The sequence below is a fragment of the Gossypium hirsutum genome, chromosome D06 (genome assembly GCF_007990345.1).
Source record: "Gossypium hirsutum isolate 1008001.06 chromosome D06, Gossypium_hirsutum_v2.1, whole genome shotgun sequence".
Lineage (NCBI taxonomy): Eukaryota > Viridiplantae > Streptophyta > Magnoliopsida > Malvales > Malvaceae > Gossypium > Gossypium hirsutum.
This window is the reverse complement of record NC_053442.1, coordinates 65,487,789-65,503,434: the sequence shown is the minus strand read 5'-3', so window position 1 is coordinate 65,503,434 and position 15,646 is coordinate 65,487,789. Positions and strand designations below refer to the sequence as shown.

The window sequence follows — 15,646 nt, the reverse complement described above, 5'->3', positions numbered from 1 at the left end:
TTTAATCATATATTTTAATTTGTCATAATTTGATCTGGAATGCGGCATTAAGTTTTGGAGGGACCTAAATATTTTTTTTTAAAATTTGGCAGGTCTAATTGGAATTTCCAATTCTTTTAGGGGTCTAATTAAAATTTTCAAAAATTTTGAGAGGATCAACAAGAATTTCCAAACTTTTTGAAGGATTTAATTAAAATTTTAAAAAAATGATGGGCTTCCTGAGAATTTTGCTATATTTCCTATAACTCATAAATAAAAGGATAATGCATTTTAGCACACTCAAACTCGCATATTCCTACATTGACAACAATGCAATGCCAGTCACATTCTAACAGTAATAGTTAATAATTTATGATTAAACTAGAATGTTACCAATTTGGACTATCTAATACATTATAAATTAAAATAGGGTAAATTACATCCAAGATCACTAAACTGTTAGTAGTTTATATTTTGGCCACTCAACTTTAAAAAGTTACAAAATGATCATTAAATTATTCAAAAATTTTCATTTAAATCACTGAACTATTCAAAAAATTTTATTCAAGTCACTAGACTATTAAGTTTTTTTTTTCTTTAAAAGCTTGACTAGCTATCTTCAAGTAACAATTTAATGACTGGTACAATAGATCGATACTCATCGGCAAGTAGAAAAATATATCTTAGATCCAAATAGATCTGACGATCAGTGTTGATAGAAAGCTATTTGGAATTTAGTTGGCAGATTCGTGACGTTCAAAATTGTTTTAAGAAAAAAAAACGAACTATAGAAGAGAAAAAGCTATTTGGAATTTAGTTGATGCGGATGAAGAATATCATACAACAACAGCTTTAACAATCCAGTAATTGAAATAAAATCTTTCAAATAGTTCAATGACCATATTATAAGTTTTTTGACAAAAAACGTAAACTTATTAATAATCCTAGAATTTGATTAGGGTAAAAGGAGAAAAAGAGAGAAAAGAAAGTACCCCTTTGTCCAAAGCAGTGATACAAACAAGAATGGCCCATATCCCCTTGGTGGTCATGAGTAAGCCAAGAGCAAAGCTATCTTTAGAGTGAATGTTGGTGAAAAGTGAAATCGGTAGGAAGCTAAGGATCTTAACGGTGAAAAGCAATGGTACAACTACAAACACGAGGCTCCACTTTGTTATCTTGAAGATGTCGACTCGGAGCCCGGCGACGGAGAAAAAAAGGGGCATTAGAAGCCCCGAGATGAAGTAACCAAATCGGTCCATCAAGACGAGCGCGATATCATTGGGCATGATAAGCCCAAAGACGAACGATCCGACGATGGGGTGAGTGCCGGTAATGTCGGTCGTGAACGCGCTTAAGACAACTCCGACGAGGGCGAAACACAAGTAGCAATCACTATAGTTGTTGTTGCCATCGGATGTGAAATGAACCATCCATCCGAGGAATGGACGAATGAGGTAAAAAGAGGCCACTACGTAGACTATTGTCACAAGGATGACATATAGTGCATTAGCAGGGTTATCACAAAATGGGATCAAAATAACGACAAGAATCCACGAACCCAAGTCGCTGATGAGGGCGATTGGCATCGTCAGTCGACCGATTTCGGAGTTGAGTAGCTTGAGGTCACATAGGATCCGGCCAATCGCCGGGAAACTCGTGACGGTTAACGAGGCAGCCCATAGAAAACCACATCCAATATTGTGAACTTGAATCCGATATTGATCGAAGGATTCAAGCAATGAATAAAAAAAGGCAACCCCAACGACGAAGGGAAAGAGAAGGCCAGATATAGTGAGGATTTTGGCCTTTTTGCTTATCCGACCAACGGCAGTTAAATCGAGCTCTAAGCCAACTAAGAACATGTGAAGAAAAAGGGCCATGTATGCCAAGGTTTCCACTGTAACGACATTTCTTTTCGGAAACAAATCTGAGAAGTACACTAACTTCCCTAATGCAGATGGACCTAACAATATTCCACCCTGCAAAAACATCAAAATATGGTTTGAAATTTTGAGAAATATATATATGCATGAATTTTGAAACATATGGAAACAAGGGAGCTTACAAGAATATCAGAAACGATACGAGGTTGATGTAAGGGTTTGAAGAGGTGGTAAAAGAAGCGAGTGACGATTAAGATGGCAGCGAGTTGAGTGATGAAGATAGGGAGAGCTTCGACGAAAGGGTTTTGTCCTTGCCAAATTCCATTGTAATTGGTGATGTTCAAAACGAAACACCGATTCTCATTGCCGCCCAATTTTTGTGGTTGCTCCATCACGCTACCATCGATCCTCTCCGCCGGTGTGGGGGTGTCAAGTGGTGGCTTTTTGTGGGGAACGGGGAAATGGGTCAAAGTGAAGAATTGAATTTTTTCTTCTTTTGTGAGACGGTACGGCCAACGGGGTAAAGTGTAAAAATATAAGGTTATCCGTTCAATTTGGTTCCACTTTCTGTGGTTTTATTCTGATGGTATGTTTGGTCTGGGTTTTTTATTTTATTTTATTTTTTATACTCCACTTAAATTATTTATAAATTTTATATATACCTAATCATGGATCGAGCTAAGCCTCAATAGAATTTTAAGTCCGATTTTAAGCTTGGGTTGAAAAATAAGTTTAAAATTTTGTTTAAGTCTGACCCAATTAAAAATGTTAAAGCTTGAGCCTGACCTGGTCCGCCCGTATTACATTTTTTATATTATTATATTTATATAAAAATAAATTTTAAAATATAATACATCAAATACACTAAAAACATTAAAATAAATATTTTTCAATAAATTAAAAAAATTATTTATACTTAAACAATATTAAGATAAGTGTAACTTAACAAGAAAATATCTCTAAAATATTAGCAAAATTAATAATAAAATAATAGTTATACAATATTCAAACAATAACAACAAAATACTAGCGATATAACAGCGAAACAACACCAAAACAGTGACAAAACAATAACAGAAACAATGAAAACAGCATGAAAAGTAGCAGTTTTTCTTTTTGCAAAATCAGGCCGAGTCTGGACACAAAAAAAAAAGCTCACCCGAGACCCAGCCCATTTAGAAAACAAGCCTCGTTTTTTTGTCCGAACTCATTTTTCGAGCTTATATTTTTGCTCAAACCCTCTCACTTTTTGGGCGGGACTTTGGACTGAACCGGGTGGCTTGACCCATAATCAAATCTAGTTAGGCCACTCACTCAGGTCTAAAAGTCTACCTAAAAGTGGCAATAATTTAAATATAGACCCAAAAAATTGGCTTTGATAAAAAAAGTCCATTTTTTAAATAGGTCAGGCATTGAATAAAACTTTTTGGCTAGGGTCCGATCCGAATCTGCCTAATTTGTTTTTGCTACTATTATTATTTGAATATTGTATAATTCTTATTTTATTTTTAAATTTGATACTATTTTAAAGAGATTTGTTTATTAAATTGCAAGTATCTTAATATTATTTAAGTATAAAGATTTTTTTAATATTATTTGATGCATTATATTTTTTAAATTTGTTTTTATATAAAAATAATATTTTTGTTTCTTTTTGTTATTGTTGTTGAAGGTGTTATGGCGAAGCTTAATGAAGCAGCGGCGATGGAAATTGGTGATCCAAATTCAAACATTTCTGACCAGAATCAACCCCAAGTTCTCGATCAATGGTCAGTTTTTTTTATGTTTCTTTATCGAATTTTAACTTCAACAATTGCATCAACTGTAGTCATTTGTCGGCGAGATTCATGCAAATTAATTGCAGTCGGTCTTAGTTTTGCTAAGTTCGCCAATCGGACGTTGACCTGGACGCCGGCCGGTGATGTTGGTGATGTTGATGACGATTAGAAATGGACGGTCAGTTTTTTGCTGACAGGAGGGTGCTAAGTTAAAAATTTTGTAACTTTTAGAAGGACTAAAAAAATAATTTTTCATTTTATAATTTTTATAACAGGATATAAAAATACTGATGTGGCAAGTCCAGTCAGCTTAAGGCAACGGCTGAATGACCATTTTGAGAAATTATTATAACGACAGTGACTGAATTGACAAAAACAATTAGACTGACTAAAATAAGAACAATTTTATTTTAGGGTGACTTCTGATGTAGTTTACCTTAAGTTATATTCGTTTTTTAAGGGTAAAGCATACTAATAGTCACTTAACTTTAATATCGATAACAGAGTAGTCGCTCAACTTTTAACTCAGTTATTCAACTTTCAAAAAATAACAAATCAGTCACCATTAACTATTTTTTGTTACAGACGTAACGGGACTTTCACTTTCCGTCATTCTCTCCCTCTCCCCTGCCGTCATTTTTTTTTGCCTCGTTAGGGATATTGCACCGTCATCTTTTAAAATCTGTAAGAAAAAATAAAATTAAATTACGCAATGTATAAATGTTGAGAGTTAAAGTTGTTATTATGCCAATTTTAAACGTTGCTAAGTTATCTGAACGCTAGTAACTTAACTACTGGTGACTAAAAAAGAAAAATTCATATAATTTGATGACTATTTTATAATTTTTCGTAATTAAGTGATCAAAATAATAATAATTAAATAACTACTAGTATAATTTATCCTAAAATAAAATCGAGTATAATTATATAATTGAGGGCCAAGGGGGTATAACCCAAGAATTCTCTAGAGTTAGGAACTAAAAATATCTCTGCCACCATTTCTTATCCCTTTCTGGTTCACCTTTCCAAAAACTTTAAACCCAAAGCTTTGAAAAAGAAAAAACATGAATTCTTCGTCAATTTGCATGGGGATTTCAGCTTCATCTTCCAACACTTCTTTCAATCAATGCTTAAACCCATTTTTGGGTAAACTTTTACCTTCAAAACCCAATCAAAATCTCAGGAGAACAGCTTGTGTAAGAGTTAATACCAAGGCTCTTTTATCATCTTCAAAACAAGCTGTGTTGAATGATTTCCATGAAAGAAGAGCTCTCAAGGTTTTTTTTTTTTCAAACCCAGTTTTCTTTGTGGATTTTCGATTCTGCTTTGTTGTTTTGATTTTTAACGTTTTGTGTGTGTAGATTATCTCAGGTTTGCAGAATTTTGATAGAGAGAATGTGGCTTCTGTTGTTACTGCTGCAGATAAGGTTAGTTTTTATTCTTTATCACATTACTCTCTTAACTTGGCAAATTTTTTAAATTTTATCCCTGAACTTAGAATTCTGTTAAGATAGCGGACAGCGGACGTGATTATGTCCGTTTTTTAGAAGTAACCAAATAAATTAATTATTTAGAAAAATAATCATTCGTATAATTATGTACGAAAATGATCCATTTTAAACAGTTAATTTCGGTGTCACTGTTGCCATCGGTGGCACCATCCTAATAATGGTCCAATCATTGATTGGTTTAAAAAATTAATAATTTTTTGGGTGTCGCAATTGTCATTGGCAACACCAGATTAAAACGTGATTATTGGATGAAAAAAATAGTGGGACTCAATTAAATACTTTTAAACTTTTGGTTTATTTGTATGTTAGGTTTGTCTCTTTTGAAATTAAATTTAATTAGTCCTTAAAAATATAAGAATGACAAAAATAACTATTTTTCATTTTTTAAAATAATAAATTTTAAAAAAATATATAAAATTTTTATTTAAATTACCCAATTATATCCTTAAAAAATTTTCCTAAAGTTTTAAAAAAGCTGATTCGAAGTTCAAAAGTTGTTTTTAAGGAGTCAACAATGAACTATAAATTTTAAGGGATTAAAGTGCAATTTTATCATTATATTAACTTATAATTTTACAAATTTTGAAGAGATTAAATGAGTATTTACCATTTTGGGGTCAACACTCTTACTTAGCCAAAATTTTATATAAAATTTAATTTTTTTATTTTTAAAAAATGTTTTAAGTGATAATAAAATCCAAATTTAGAGACGAGAATGCCAAATTTGGACAAAAAAAATGGATCAAGATAGAAAAAAAATTTAAATTTAAACACTAAATATTACATTATCCTTTATTTATTTCATTTATTATTATTTGAAAAGTGTGATTTTTAATTCAGGGTGGAGCAACTCATGTGGACATAGCTTGTGACCCAGATTTAGTGAGGCTTGCCATTGGCTTAACTTCTCTTCCTGTATGATTTTCTTAACCTCTCTTTCTCTCTCTCTCTCACATATTTTAATCTCGGTTTATCAATTCAATTATGAAATTATAAAAATATTATTTATTTTAAATTATAATTAATATTATTATGATTACACTTTTATCTTTTTATATTATAAATTATAAATCCAACGGTTGAATACTTATTCAATGATTAAAAATTTTCTTTTGCCGACATCGAGTGTGTGATAAAATCTAGCATATATAAAGGAAATACTTAATCCATATTTGTAATTTCCCAAACTTCAAAACAAAGTTCACCATAACATAATTCAATTTAATTCATTTTAGTCCTTAATTAAATGGAAATTTTCATTTTTGACCCTTAAAAAAAGTTAGCAGTTCATTTTAAGTCATTTTAACACTAAGTTTTTTTTTTAAAAAAAATTATCTCAGTTCCCAACACAAAATTCTTAACTTCACCTCTAAGTACAAGTAAAACAATTCATACAGGCAAGACCAGAAGTCAGGATGGCAACGAGACGGGACGGGACGAATTTTTTGCTTGCTTCGATTTTAACTCAATTTTTATGAATATATACCCAAACCCTCAACAAATTAGGGAAAAAACGTATTTACAATTTTATTTTATTTTATGATACTAAGGGTGTGTTTAACATCGAGTTGGAAAAATATTTTTCAAGTTAAAAATAATGCGAAACAAATAATTTTTTGAGTCAAGTTAGTTTTTCAAAATGACTTATTTAGTCAAATCAAAAGATTGAAAAATTTTAGTTTTTGGCTTTTCAAAAGTCAATTCGGGTGTCAAATTATAAATGTGACCTTCATTTGTATATTTAAATTAGATTTTACTAATAATTTATAATTGCTTAAGACGTATTTAAAATTTATATTTCATATATCATAATTTTAACAATAATTCTCGTTATATTTGTATTATAATCTAAGCCGAATATTTGTTAATACTAAAATAATAATAACATGACATCATGCTAATAATAAATACATGAGGAGATAAAGATATCATTTTGATTGGTATAATAACAAATTTAGTACTTAAAGTTTACACATTCTGACAATTTTATTTTGATTTAACAAGCTTAGCCTGCATGTAAATGTGTAAATATTGAGGTTAAATTTGTTGGTTTTTTTTTAGAATTAAGACATTAATGTCGTGATTAATTGTCCTTAGTTGCTCATTTTAAAATTTGACAGGGATTAAATTGGTCTGTTTTTTTTAGGGGTCGATTTGTTCCGTTTCGAAATTGAGATTAAAAATTAATATTTCATATATCATAAAATTAACGAGTTTGGATATTTTTAAATTAAATTTTTATTTTTCGCATTATTTTTTTACAGCAATTCTAAGCACATGCAATCTTTAATCAAACTTCAAAAGAATACTCTTCTAAAGCAATACTAAACCATTGCTATTACAGGTTTGTGTTTCATCAGTTGATCCAGCAGCATTTTCTGCAGCAGTTGAAGCTGGAGCTTTGATGGTTTGATCTGAAAGCAAGAGCTAATAATAAGGTCCAATCTTGTAATTATGTTAATTAAGTTTGTGAAAATTGCAGGTTGAGATTGGGAATTATGATTCCTTCTATGAGGCTGGTGTTATTTTCTCCCCAGAGCAGGTATATCAAAATATGCTAGTAACTCGGAGTTACTGTATGTTACTTGAACTCGGGTTTGAGTGTATATTTATGTTTAAATGTGTCAGACATGAATGTCGAATAAAATACGAATCGAAATGAATAATTGTAAGCAAAATTATGTGAACATAGCCTTGGGTGGTTGGTGAGAAATAGGCTTTGGAATTTTGGGGTCTTTGTTGAAGGATTTCCGCCTCTTGAGAAAAATTTTTGAAGTGTCGTTCATTTAGGGTCGGTCGATCTCTCAACACATCCGCGGCGTTGTTTATGATCAAGGTTTTGTCTTCTCGACTCTATGGAGGGCTCGAGTGCCTAAGGCTGCCTGAAAAGGCATCAGGCTTGCACCCTATTGGACCTACTGCCTCTTTAAGCAGCCTTAGGCATTCAGGCTCTCCACATAGTTGGGAGGCAACCTTGACCAGGGACAATTCCAATCCGTTGAGGGTTTGTCTTAAATTCAAATTCCATCGTGTTCAGTGTGTCATATTTACACATGTGGGTGGTGGGAGGGGGAAATTAGCATTTTTACCCTTTAAACTTTATAAAATTATAAATTAATAATGGTAGATTTGCAATTTGGCCCTCCAGAAAATGATAAGATTTAAATTTAGTTTTTTTAAAAATTATAAAGGTATTAGGTAATACAATGATGAAATTGCATTTAAGCTCTTATCAAAATTTATAACTTAATTTTGACCCGCAAAAATAATTTTTCTGGCTTCGCACATGTTAATATATATATATAAAGAACATTAAGAAAAAAGTATATCCCTATTAAATACATACTTGGAAATGTTTTGACTAGTGGAGCAATATCAGATTCCAATTTGTGTTTGATCATGTTTCTGCAGATACTAAAGCTAACAAAGGAAACAAGGGGCAATCTTCCTTCTATAACACTATCAGTTACAGTGCCTCACACACTTAGCCTCCCTGACCAGGTTTTAAACCCTAAAGCATCCATTAAAAGCTTTAGCTGTTACGACCGACATTTTTTAATGGATCTTTGAGCTTTTAACATTTTCCACCTCCCCAAACAGGTCAAGCTTGCAGAGATGCTGGAAAAAGAAGGTGTTGATGTTATCCAAACTGAAGGAGGAAAATGTTCCACTCCCTCAAAATCTGGTGTCCTTGGTTTGATTGAGAAGGTAAATGGTTTTTTAAGTGTGTTACTCTGGTTTAGGTGTAAGTATCGGGATTTGGGTATGTGTTTGACGTGGGGTCTTTAGAGGATTATATTCTCGTATTTATATATGAGAGTATGACCGATGTGGATATTGGATGCAATCCTATTGAAAGGATGGTAATGGACGATATCCGAATCTGTTTTACAGAGCAAATAACGGAATACTTTTTGTTAATGTTTTTGGAACTGGACTTGTGGTCGAGCTGGTCAGATCACTAGCTCTTGGTCCAATCGGTTCAACCGGTCCAAAAATCTTAAAAAGAAAAATTCTAAAAGAATGAATAAAAATGGGGAAGAAAACAAAATTGAGATAAAAACATGGAAGAACCCGGTTCAACCGATTCATGGTTTGCAGTTCAACCCCTTGTTCTAAAACTGATCTAATCCCTTTGTTTAGACCAATACACTGATTGGTTTCTGGTCTAGCCGGCCCGGGTTAGATAACATTGTACTAAATCCAAATAGGAGCACACACTTAACAAGAGTATAAGCACTGTCAACAAATGTAAACTATGGACTCCCATGATTAGTCTAGTGGTTAAAGACTGTTCATTCGAGTTCAAGCTTTCGAGAAAGCAATGGGTAAACCTTTATTTGATCTAGCTTTCTTTGGACGTAATGTTGTGCAAGTGTGTGAATACTAACCCCTTAATTGATTCGAACCGGGATAATAATAAAAAGATTTGTAGGAGGTCATATTGATTTTATTGTTTTGGAACAATTAGGCAACACCAACATTAGCAGCAGCATATTCAATATCAAGGGCAGTGAAGATACCAGTAATGTGTTCATCTGGACTTAGTGCAGTTACTGCTCCAATGGCAATTACAGCAGGGGCAGCTGGTGTGGTATGCAATTCTTTTTAAGATTTGTAGTGAGACATTATTAATCTGATAATATGAAAAAAATAGTGAAATAATTGGTAAAAAATTGTTTTTGGGGGGAATGCAGGGTGTGGGATCAGCAGTGAACAAGCTTAATGATGTCATAGCCATGGTTGCAGAAGTAAGAAGCATTGCTGAATCATTGAAAATGGCGGCTGCTGATCAACAGATTACACACACTGACAGGAGCTTCATGATGTAGGTTTCAGCTTTTTTATCTTAGTTTTAGCCATAAATAAAAAATGAGTTGTACCTGGATTTTGGGTAAAAATGAAATGATTCAAGGGATCAAGCTGTTGAAACTGTGGTACCAGATAACCATGCCATAAATTTCTGCAGATTTTCTATGCAGGCACTACACTCGAGTTAATTGCACCAAACTTCCCTGAACTATGACCCACAGTCTAATTTGATCCCCAGACTTCTAAACATTCTACTTAGATCTTCAAACTATTGATGCTATATCAATCAAGCCCTTCAATTATTGACATGTGAAACCAAAAGGAAAAAAAAAACGATAATTTTTGTAAAAGCTTTGAAAATCTCAAAACCAAAATATTTATATCTATTTTTACAATATTCATTTTTCTTCAAAATTTTCATTTATAAGTTAAATTAATAATTTTAGTAACAACACTTTATTGATATAATATTGAAAATTTAAAGATGTAATTGAAATATTTTAAAATTCGAAAAGCAATTTAGAATAAAGGTCATAGTTTAAAGATGTTTAGTGCAATTAACTCTAAACTTAATAATTAAACCAAGAAGTTCACATATAATTTTCATATACCAGAACTCGAACCTAAACACTCAACGTTTCAAGGTCTCAAGGTCTCAATCTTACTAACACTGCCAACCAATGTCTCACCAATGTTTCATTGGCAGAAAAAAAATGTTAAATCGTAAATTTATCATTTACTTGGATTGCACTCCTAGGAAAAAATAACATTATTGGAAGGGGCAATCATGAAGCTCGAAAGGTTTAATCTTCATGAATCATAAACCTGACATGAAATATATATTCCAAAAAAGAATCTAATTCAAGCAATGATAGATTCCTGGACTTCCAAGTTATTAGGCAGAAGAAACTACTGCCATTCATTATACTTTCAGCAATTCAGAAGAAAATACAACTATATGTATATACATACATATATACCCAATAAATGATTATGGGGGGTTCTCTTTAATGTAAAGAACAAGAGTTCTGAACAATTATTTTTTTACCAAATTACAAGCACCAATGCTTCTGTGATTCTGAAAAAAATAATGTACAGCCAACTTCTTAATTTCATAGTCCATACCTCACCAGGCATGAGTTCCTCCCTTTGTCAAACCAAAGGTAATGGCGATCATGGCGATAACGGACTGTAGAATTAGAACGGGACAGCACCAAAAAGGAAAAGAATTTAGCAAATATTAAAGAAATATTAAAGCAACATATTGAGGTGCAAAGCAAGAATGAGCAATCCAGATTTGTGATGCAGGCACAAAATGGTAATCAGTTTCAAAGGGTAGTAAGCATATCAACCATGCATTTGGTCTATGTTACTCCCTCTTCATTTTCTTTGAAATATGTGTTCGACACATTTCATACATATGCACGTGGTATATAATTCCAAATGTAAAAAATTTACTGGTAAACTACACCTAAAATCACTAAACTATTAGTAAATTTACGTTTTGATAATTCAACTTCAAAAAGTTACAATATGGTTATTGAACTTTTCAAAAGTTTTCATTTAAGTTACTGACTAATTCAAAAAATTTTATTTAAATTACTGGGCTGTTAAGTTTTTTTTTTTTTTTTAAGTTCAGCTAGTGAGTTTCAAATAAAGATTCAACAAACAGTACGATATATCAGTACCCATCAACGAGTAAAAGAACATATGTTAGATCCAAGCCGACTTGACAATCAATGTTGGAGATCGGAGAATAAAATTGTTTGGATTTTGATTTGCAGATTCGTGATGTTCAAAGTTATTTTTAAAAAAAAACTTAAAACTGTAGAAGAAAATGGGAAGGAAAGCTGCCGGTTGGTGCAAGTGGTACAAACAAAGAAGCCCATACAACAATGATTTTAACAGCCCGTTATTTAAATGAAAATTTTCGAATAATTTAATAACCATTATGTTACATTTTGAAGTTGAGTGACCAAAACGTAAACTTACTAATAATTTAGCTCATACTGATACTGGTATTGTATTAGTCACTCAGCCCCGAGTCTAAAGCAACATAACAATTGCTGGTTTCAGGATAACTTCAATAGAACTACTACTATGTATAACTTCAAAGTAATAAGTATTACGTAGATGGTTTACTCGAACTGAATAGTTAGAGGTCATTTACTTCCTTACGAGTTTCTGAATGTTTTTTTTTTTTTTGCAAAATGCAGACGGATTAGTATCGATATCCAGAACGATAGATAACAGAGCAAGACATGAAAGGCATTCAAAGAAACCATATGCAAATAAGAAAGAAAATGAAAAACTTACAGCAATAGCACATGCAAGGTATCCTGCTTTTTCTCTATAATCCACTTTGACACATAGTAGAATAAAAGTTCCAACATACCAGGGAATACCACCAAAGAAGAAGCCAAGAAAAAACCTATCCAAAAATAGTTATGGCAAGAAAACCTTTGATGTTAGACACAGAAAGACGGAACAAATTTAGGCAAACGAAAAAAGAAAATGCTGAATTATTGCTCTTCTTTCAATAAAAATACCATAAAGGCCCTTGTATTAGGTGTTAGATTACATTTTTCCCTCTCTACTAAAAAAATGGACAAATTAGTCCCTGTACATTAGATCAAAAAGCAAACTAATCATTTCTATTAAAAATTTCATTCATTTCTACTATTAAAAACTGACATAGCTGACAGAATAACCAAACAATGACACATGGTGTGCCACAAGTACCTCATGTTGATGTACATGGACCAGTTTTTAATAATAAAAATGGATTAAATTTTTAACAGAAGGACCAATTAACTCTTTGATTTACGTATAGGGACTAATTTGCTCATTTTTTTAATAAGGGGTCAAAATGCAATCCAACTCCTAGTACAAGAGCCTCCATGATACTTTTACCCTCATCTTTCTTTCTTTCTTAAGAGCTCCATTCCATGGAAGATATTGCAGCAACATAGTGCACCTTAAATTAAGATATATTGTTACCCTAGATATTACATTGACACCCGAAACTTCGTAGAGGTTGATTTGCATGATGTTGTTATTTACATTTGATGACTTACACAACTCAACCAGGTAATAAATTCCACTCTGTCAACTCCATGCATTAGAATGAGCTATGCCTTTTTAATATGCTATAACTAATGAAAAAGTAGCTATACAAGGAAGTTAGGAACGATCATTTCTGAACCAAATCACCTATACACAGACCTGAAGGCATCAATATCTGAGGCATTCACAGCTTATTAGCTTACAAATGTGGGATACAACACAGGTTTATTACTTGATATAATAACATAAGCAATTAATAATGGAAAAAAAAAGACATTGTTGATACAAGTTTTGGGTTGAGAGTTTGGAGATGGTTCACCCTGGAAGGGTAGAGAGCCATAAAGCCGAGTGTTATCAGAAGTACGGTGAAAAGGGGGAGAAGCTTGTAGTTTCTCCAAGATGATTTTGTGAGGTCCCAAAAATGGGGTTCTCGGCCCTTCCACGGAGAACTCATCTTCTTGGAGAAAGGGGTGTAATCGAGTCGAGCCGAGCTCTAATACTGTCAGTCTCGAGCTCAACTCAAAATTTGGAGCTCGATACTCAGCTCGAGCTCAATCGAATATCTATTTTTAAGCTCGAGCCCAAGATTGAACTCGATTAAGCTAGTTTACCAATTTTTATTCTCAAGCTCAAGTTCGGCTCAATAATCAAGCTTAGAGTTAATAATATTTATTAAGGACAACAACGTAATTTAACAATATAAAATATGAAAAACTCAATAAGGCTCGCAAGCCATTCGAGCCAAATATTACTAAGCTCAAATTTCACTCGATTGATAGCTCCAGCTGCTAGAGCTCAAGCTCGGCTTGATAATTAACAAATCGAATTCGAATTTTTTCGAGTCAAACTTGAGTAGCTTGCAAGCACTAGTGTCTCATTTACCCTCCTGGGAGAAACTAGAAGCTTCTCCCCTTTTTTTCACCATACTTCTAAGACTGCTCGGCTTGACGACTCTCCCCCCATATCTAAACTCTCAACCTAAAATTTGTATCAACAGACATAGTTGCATCAACCTGTTCATCTACCAGATGCCGTACGAATTATGCACAAGGAAAAGATAAATTTAAATGTCCAAAAGAATTTATGCTCAAAACCTAGTTTCACATTATTGTTAAAACACTAACAGATTCAAAAAACACCGAGAAAAAAACAAATCAATCCAATAACTTACAATAACCATCCCATTCCAAGTCCACAAACAGGTAGGCGAGGTTGCCTCAAGGGCACGGGTTCTTCAACTGGAAAACCTTCAAATAACATCAAATTCAAACAGAGATTCAAAAACCCAATTCACTTTTAACAATCAATCAACTCAATTTCAGACGGTTAGGGTTCAAAGACAGATTATAAATAAGAAAAAAAAAAGCAACCAATACCAAAATATATATACCTGTAACGGTCTGGTAGCCATGGACATAGGGGTTGGCGGCGCAGCCCGGCGGAGGGATGGCGTGAGGTAAGCCGACAAAGGGCTGAGGAGGCGGCTGTTGAGGGAAATGAGGGTGGTAGTAATTGGCTACGCCTTGAAACGTGCCGTATTGATATTGGCTTTGAGGGTTCAAATTGGGGGTGACGCCTCCTCTATTTTTCCCATCTTCGGTCATTTTTCTTTTTTTGCTTCTTTTCGGCGGCAAGGGTTTTGAGTTGTTACCGCCGGCGGTGATAAAGCGGCTGACAAAGCGGTGGTCAAATATATTTATTTGAAAATGAAAATAAATAATATAGATCGTTGTTATCAAGAACTGGATGTTAGAATTTGTTTAGGGTTAATATAACATTTGGTACCTGAATTTAGTTTCAGTGTTCAATTTGATACCTGTGTTTGCCTTTAATATTCAATATGTTATCTAGACCAAACCACATTATGAATATTTAACACGTGTGCTATAGTAAAAAAACAACGATAGTTACTTGCAAAAAAAAAATTAAGTATTAAATTAAACATCGAAGCTAAACTCAGGTACCAAATTGAGATAAAAAAATTTAAATACCAATTTGAAAGAACTCATGTACCAAGCTAAACCTTGAAGATAAACTTAGGTGCTAGTTTGGGACAAAAAAATAAAATACTAAATAGTATATTAACCTAAAAAACATAGGTAATTAATTGAAAAAAATTTCAAACACCAGATTGAACATTTAATACAAAATTAATCTACTTAAATGGGACAAAGAAAAACTAAAGTATCAAATCAAAAACCTGAGACACCAAATTGAAAATTAAAGCGAAACTCAAGAATCAAATTAAGATAATAAAAAATCTCAAATGCCAAATTAATATTGAATTAACCCAATTTCCTTTTTGACTTGAACAACGTGTCTGATACATAATGGGATATTGGCGAAAAAGAATTTCTTTAATTTGGGCAATCTAATACAAATTATTATTTATTATCGATTTTTTAATTTATTTTGGGATCGAAATCATTAGATTCAAAAACATTAATCGCTCTACTTTTCAAATTAAATTTTGGTTAGTGCCTTGTTAAATATTATTTTTGGGAATTTTTTTATTTCAACTTATATTACCGTGATTTTATCCGTAGGTGATTTCTTTTTATCGATATCTTTTATAGTTTTGGTTATATTTTTAGTTTTTAGTGATCTCTGACATTTA

At 32.6% G+C, this 15,646-nt stretch overlaps 3 protein-coding genes across 3 annotated transcripts; 1 reads left to right on the top strand and 2 right to left on the bottom strand.

Annotated features, from left to right (window-relative positions):
* Positions 1-846: 846 nt before the first annotated feature.
* Positions 847-2,391, bottom strand: LOC121218674 (cation/H(+) antiporter 15-like). Its single transcript, XM_041096267.1, has 2 exons — positions 2,045-2,391; positions 847-1,958 (listed from the first exon to the last, which is right to left on the bottom strand). Exons 1-2 carry the CDS (start codon positions 2,252-2,254, stop codon positions 924-926), a joined length of 1,245 nt encoding a protein of 414 aa, XP_040952201.1. The 5' UTR covers positions 2,255-2,391; the 3' UTR covers positions 847-923.
* Positions 2,392-4,555: 2,164 nt separating this feature from the next.
* On the top strand, positions 4,556-10,119 carry LOC107960257 (uncharacterized protein ycf23). Its single transcript, XM_016896563.2, has 9 exons — positions 4,556-4,917; positions 5,002-5,067; positions 5,992-6,066; positions 7,496-7,558; positions 7,634-7,693; positions 8,563-8,652; positions 8,752-8,859; positions 9,623-9,745; positions 9,849-10,119. The coding sequence occupies exons 1-9, from the start codon at positions 4,705-4,707 to the stop codon at positions 9,981-9,983; spliced, it is 933 nt and encodes a 310-aa protein (XP_016752052.1). The 5' UTR covers positions 4,556-4,704; the 3' UTR covers positions 9,984-10,119.
* A 684-nt stretch (positions 10,120-10,803) lies between these two features.
* Positions 10,804-14,823, bottom strand: LOC107960258 (60S ribosomal protein L18a-like protein). The gene is made up of 4 exons (XM_016896564.2): positions 14,420-14,823; positions 14,201-14,276; positions 12,280-12,394; positions 10,804-11,152 (listed from the first exon to the last, which is right to left on the bottom strand). Exons 1-4 carry the CDS (start codon positions 14,631-14,633, stop codon positions 11,090-11,092), a joined length of 468 nt encoding a protein of 155 aa, XP_016752053.1. The 5' UTR covers positions 14,634-14,823; the 3' UTR covers positions 10,804-11,089.
* Positions 14,824-15,646: the final 823 nt, after the last annotated feature.